Source organism: Myotis yumanensis, unplaced genomic scaffold (assembly GCF_028538775.1).
Source record: "Myotis yumanensis isolate MYYU_CA2020_CCGP unplaced genomic scaffold, mMyoYum1.0.hap1 SCAF_5, whole genome shotgun sequence".
Lineage (NCBI taxonomy): Eukaryota > Metazoa > Chordata > Mammalia > Chiroptera > Vespertilionidae > Myotis > Myotis yumanensis.
In genome coordinates, this window is record NW_027223756.1 from 87,600,176 (window position 1) to 87,606,175 (window position 6,000).

Consider the following 6,000-nt stretch of genomic DNA (forward strand, 5'->3'; position numbering starts at 1 on the left):
GGGTGAGGGTTAGGCTGGGAGGCAGGAGGCAGGTGTCAGGAGCAAGGCAATTTTCCCAGGAGTGCAGTTTGATTCTGTATGTGTCCAGGCAAGTGCCTCTGCCACCCTGAGCCCATATTTACTTCCACAGAACAGGACTGACAAGCTCATTTAATCCAGACCCATTATTAATATTGCTGCCCAGCCCAATACCCACCGATGTCACTAATCTCAGCCTTGGAATTTTATCTGCACTTGTCCCCAAGGCCCTGTGTGGTCTTCCCTAACCTCAGCTCCACCCTCCTGGTTTATTCTATTCCAGGCACACTGGCTTCTTATTGTTCCTTAACAGGCTGAGCTCGTTCTGGCCACAGGAACTGCATGTGTTCCCTCTGCCCAGAATGCTGTTACCCAGGTTTTTCCGGGGCTGGGCTTCAAATCTGGTCTCATTAAAGGTCTGTGTCCCCCATCTGTTCTCCAAAGCAGCTCATCTACCCTGCCCCGCTTTCACCTGTGTCTTCTTTTCCTAGCACTTGCCACCCTCTCGGGATCATTCTTTCCTTGTTTATTGTCTATCTGCCTGCTGTGGTCTAGGCTGTGTCTCCAGGGCTGGGTTGTTCAGGACTTTAGAAATGAATGAAGTGTCTGTTCTGTCCATCCAGCCCCTGTGGGCTGGTGTCTCTGCTGTTCTGAGTGCTGCCAGCTCCGAGGCTGCGGCCACTAGCTGCCCACAGACCAGTCACAGCTGCGGGGAAAGGCGCCCCGCGCCAGAGCGACGGAGGCGCGGCGGCCTGGCCAGCCACCCCGGCAGGACCAGACTTGGCAGTCGCCCCGATGCTGGCCTGGCACCGGGAGGGGAAACTGGCAGGCGGGCGCCGCCCTTCCTGGCGGAGGTGAGGGGGACCGCGGCGGCAAACGCGCGGGCAGCAGCAAACCCCGACCCGGGTCAGGTCAGACAGCGTGGGCGCGGCGGGGCCCGGGCGCCAGCCGGGGGAGGGAGGCTCTGGGGCGGCTCCCTGGACCCGGGAGCGCGGCCCACCCACCACGGACGCCCTGGACCCAGGCCTGGGGCTTTCCGGGCCCAGGCAGCCGCCCGCCTGGGAAAATCCCGGCCTCCTTCCGGGCGCCGCGGCCCTTGCCGGGCAGAGCGGGGGAGGGGATTCCCGGAATCTGCCCGGAGACCGCGGTCGCGTCACTGGACAGAATCCGCCCATATATGGGCAGCGCTTCCGTTGCGTCAACAGGGAAAGCCCCGGCGTGCGCGCCTGGGTGGGGCTGCGCCTGCGCACTGCGCGTCTGGCCGCAGGCATCCTGCCCCAGGTGCGGGAGGCTGGACCGCGTCCTCGCCCTGGGCTTTCCCGCCCCGGGATCCGGGACCGCGAGCGGGGCGGACACCCCGGCTGGGCTGGGGTCGCGAGGTGCTTGGGCAGAGCGGGCGAGGGGACAGCTACCGAAGCGAACCACAAACAGCAGCGGGGCGGGGGCATCCCCGTCCTCTCCCCCCTCCGCCCGCCCGGCTTGGAAAAAAAGACAACAGAAATTAATAAAGAACCTTTTTTTTTTTTTTACTTAAATAGATTCAATAAAAAGAACAACAAACACACACACACACAAACACATCTTAAAATAAACTCTTTAGAGACTAAGTGCGTGTTTCTTTTCCACAGTACGGTGCAGAGGGGGAGGGCAGGGGGCAGGGGTCCCCTCCCAGTGTCCCCGCGGGCTTGAGTACCGGGCGGCGGGGCCAGCTCCGCCGCGATCGCCCCCTCCTCCCCTCCCTGTTAAATACACAAATATATTATATTCAATATGAATCGAGTTCGTTTTCAGCAGAAAAAAAAAATACAAAAAAAAAAGTGGAAGGGGGGCTTGTAAACGTTGAGGTGGAAGGGCTGGGCGCAGAGCGGGCGGGCAGGAGTCCAGTGTGGTTTTCGGCGTCCCCATGCCCCGGGGCGGGTGCCCACCGCCTGCACCCTCACCCGGTGTTAGGCGCGCGCCCAGCCGTCCAGGCTGGGGGGTGGGATGTCCGTGCGGGGCAGGGGTGCTCAGAAGGCGTGTCCCTTGACCCCTAGCAGCAGCTGGCAGCCGTTGCTGACATGGGTCATGACCTTCTGTTTGAGCTGGGCCACCTGCTCCCGGAGGACGCCGGCAGTGTTCGAGAGCCCCAGGTTCTCGGCCTTGAGCGTCTTCACCTTGTCCTCCAGGCGCGCGATGCGCTCCAGCTTCCGCTTCCGGCACTTGGTGGCCGCCAGCCGGTTCCGCAGCCGCTTGCGCTCCACTTTGATGCGCTCCTGGTCTTCCATGTTGATGGGAGACACCGGCGGCGTGGCGTCGCGGCTGCGCGCCTCGGGCACGGTCTGCGGTTCTTCCTTGAAGGCGGAGGCGCCGCGGCCCAGGCCCAGCTGCGCCGGGTGGCCGCCGGCGAAGGGCGGCGCGTGGGGGAGGTAGCTGATGGTGGCCGTCGGGTACGAGCTGCTGGTCCCAACGGCGGCCCCGGCGCCTCCGGAGGGCGCAGAGGCTGGGGAGTAGCTGCTGAGGTTGGTGTAGACGGGAGGCGGCTCCGGGCCGGCATAGACACCCGCAGGCCCCGCCGGGGCCCCCCCGCTGGCGCCCAGGGACACGTTGGGGGGCGTCACGTGGTTCATCTTGTGCAGGTCGTCCAAGGCTTTGACAAAGCCGTCGGCGAAACCCTCCTGCTCCTCGGTGACGCCGCCCCCTGCGCCCCCCGCGCCTCCGCTGCTGCCGCCCCCGCGAGGGTAAAAGTACTGTCCCGGGGGCGTGGGCGTCGTCGTGATCACGCCGTTGCTGTTGGGGACGATCAGGCGCTCCAGCTCGGAGGAGGCGAGCTTGAGCGACGCGCCCGTGTCCGAGCCCTGGCTGGAAAAGTAGCTGCCACCACCGCTGCCCTCCGGGCCCGGGCCCCGCGCCCCGGGTGCTTTCAGACCTCGGTAAGGGTCGGTCAGGTTGATCGCCAGGCTGGGCTTCAGGAGTTTGTAGTCGTGTAGAGAGAGGCCGCCCGGGGCCCGGCCGTATCCCGCCGCTGCGTATGAGTCGTCGTGGTAGAAGGGCTGTTCCATTTTAGTGCACATCCGGGCGGCCCGGGCGGTTTGGGGAGGTCCCTGCGGGGCCGCCCCGGGCCTCGCTGCTGCGAGCGAGCGGTGCGCTGTCCTCGGCGGTGGCTGGAAGCACTGGGCGCCGGGAAGCACGTTCCGGGGCTGGCGCCGATCGGGAGAGGCCCGCCGGCTGCCGTGCGCGGGAGCTCGGTGCGGCTTCGCGAGCCCCTCGGCCCCTCTCCGGTGCGCTCGCCTTCTCGGTGTCGCTTCCCCCGGCTTCCCCCTGTCCGTGGGCTCCGACGCTAGCCTGCCGCGCTCAAGGTCCAGGCCGCTCCGCCCGAGCCACCCGCCTTTATACGGCGATTGTCAGCTGCGGAAGCGCGCGCTGATTGGCCGCCGCGCGAGCCGGGCCCGCGCCCCCCTCCGGGAGCGTGGGGAAGGGGAGGAGGCGGCTCGCGTCACTGTCAGGAAGCGCGTGTCCTTGTAAACAGCGGCCACGGGCTGGGTGGTTTGGCGAGGCTGCAGGGGGAGGGGTTCAGGGGGATCCCTGGGCGCCCGAGGAAGGGGCTGCTGGGAGGGTCCGAGGCCCTCGGGGAGGGGCTCCAGGGAGGGCGATGATACCCCTGGAGTACGAGGTGAGGGACCCGAGGAACTGATACAGAGCAAGTGTGTGTGTGGGGTGTTGGGGGGGTCCCCCAGTTGTGCACAGAAGGTCTGAGGGGCCGGTAGTATCCGAGAGGGGGTGGAGGGCTGTGAATACTCTGGGAGACCCCATAGAAGAGAGAAGGAAGGGTTAAGCAGGGAAAATGGGAGAGGGGTAAGGAGAGGAGACGCCTGGCTCAGGAATTAAGGGGGGTCCTGAGGACAGAGGGACTGAGGGACTGGCATTTTCATGGGAGGCGCTGGACCCAGGAAAAGGGATGAGTGTGGGGAGGGGGAGATGGAGTCCATGGGAGAGGCTGAGGTCTCCCATAACTGGGAAGGAGGCTCTAGATATGCAGGCAGTGAATGAGGGTCCTGGGGTCCACTGAGGGGACATGTGGGGGATAGGGAGACACGGTCACAGGTCAGGGTCCCTGGGGTCGTTGGCGATGCCCTGATGGAGGAGCATGAGGAGGGTCGGGCCACCTTCAGAGCTGAGATGACAATGACAGAGGTCCCACTGAGACAGGAGGGAAGGAAGGGCCGTTGAGGACCCCGAGGAGTCGGACCACTGGGTCTTCCCTGATTGACGCCCGTCGTGTGGGTGACCTCCGGGCGCCTGCGTGCTCTGTCCCCATCCCGAAGTCCATCCCCAGGAACCTTGGGCTGGACCGACCCCGCGTCAGCTCCTTGTGCCTGGACCTAGCCCGGAGGCCCGGGCGCGGTCGCCCTACCCCACTCCTTCCTTAGAAACAGGCCGGGGAAGAGCTCCGCGGCAGGAAGTGTGGCAACAGCCCTGGGGGAAGGAGCCCGGCCCAGCCTCCGTCACTCGGTTCCTACGGGACCTTGCACCCCGCCCTGGATCGGGCCCGGCTCTGCGCCTCGGAAGAGGAACCTGGGCGCGGGACCCCGCGGAGGTCGGGGTGCGCCCAACATGCCCAGCCTCAGAGGCCTCCCATTACCGGCCCCCGCCAGCAATGGTTCAGCCCGTGGTGCCCACGAGCGATCTTGGAGGCAGGCAGTTTGGGAACGATTCCATTAGCCCAGCAGAGGGAAGCGGGTCCTGGTCGCCGTGGCAACACGCCGGAGTCCGCGCTCCTCTGGGGGGGCGGTGCGGTCCCCGGAGTCTCCCCCTCGACGCCCATATAAGGGCACAGGAAGGGGTGGGGCCAGCGCTGTCCCTGGGCCCCAAGCTTGGAGCTGGGAGCCCGGGCATCTGCCAGGTCCCAGGGCGCGCCCGGGCCCCCGACGGCTAGTCCCGACCAGCCCCAGCCTCCACCCCCGGGCCCCAGCCACGGCCGCCTGGCCTGGCCCCACCTAGTCACTATGGGGCTGTGTGTTGCCAGGCCCGGCCCGACCTAGCCTGGCAGGTCCCCGCCTGCCCGCGGGCCTGGATCGGACTTCGCCCCTAGCCCGACGGGGCGCGGAGGGGGCGGGCAATGCCTCCAGGCGTCCCTGGCGCCTGGGCGGGCTGGCGACGCTGACCCCTCCCTTGGGCGGGGTACCCATCCTTTCTGCCCGGAGATCTGGGGCCCCTCCCCACAAGCAACCCCAGGGTCTGGGGTGCCCTCTCCCACACTCATGTGGGCAAGGACTCCTACTCCTGTTTAAGTCTGGGGGTTCGGTCAACTATCCAGAATACCTTGTGGGATCCCTCTCTCCCCAGGGTACCTCCTTCATCTGAAAGGACCTGAAAACCCAAGGGAAGAATCTTGGTGAACCCAGAGGCCCTTCCCCAGTAAGGGCAGGGTGAAGGTTTAGATGGTGAGGCTTCTAGTCAGACTTAAAGTGGGACTTCAAAACAGTTAAGACGTGAGCCACTGGAGCAAGAGGTGGGACGCTGAGTCTCTCTGGGAGAGGCCTCTATCTTCTTGGATGATGGCAGTTTCTTTAGAGTAGAGAGATGCTGAGGGCTGGGGCTAGCCAGCCTTTGTAGGGCAGGTACAGAACTCACCAAGGGTGGAGGAGAGAAGGAAAATGAAAGACGTTAAAGAGAAACTGAGCTATGTGGGGGCAAGGGGAAGTCCAACAGAGCAGTGGCTGTGGAGAGGAAGGTCCCCTAGAAGCTGGGGCATCCCTGTCTTTGGTCTTTGGAGGTACTTGTGACCCCTGGGTGCCCCCACGCTCTTTCCCTAGCTTGAACTGCTCCCCTCCCCCGCCCCAGGCTCAAGGGAGATTCCAGTGGCCGCTGAGTCTGGCAGGCATGCTGCCAAGGCCTGTGTCTCCCGCCCATGCTAATAACTGCAGCTGACATCTGGCCGGGGCCCTGTGGGGGCGGCGCAGTGGGCAGGGTTAGGGGGCTGGGCAGGTCTGGCCAGAGGGTATA

General features: G+C 65.1%; 1 protein-coding gene across 1 annotated transcript; it reads right to left on the bottom strand.

The window, feature by feature from the left end:
* Positions 1 to 1,519: 1,519 nt before the first annotated feature.
* JUNB (JunB proto-oncogene, AP-1 transcription factor subunit) lies at positions 1,520 to 3,359 on the bottom strand. Its single transcript, XM_070416236.1, has one exon. It carries the CDS (start codon positions 3,066 to 3,068, stop codon positions 2,025 to 2,027), a length of 1,044 nt encoding a protein of 347 aa, XP_070272337.1. The 5' UTR covers positions 3,069 to 3,359; the 3' UTR covers positions 1,520 to 2,024.
* Positions 3,360 to 6,000: the final 2,641 nt, after the last annotated feature.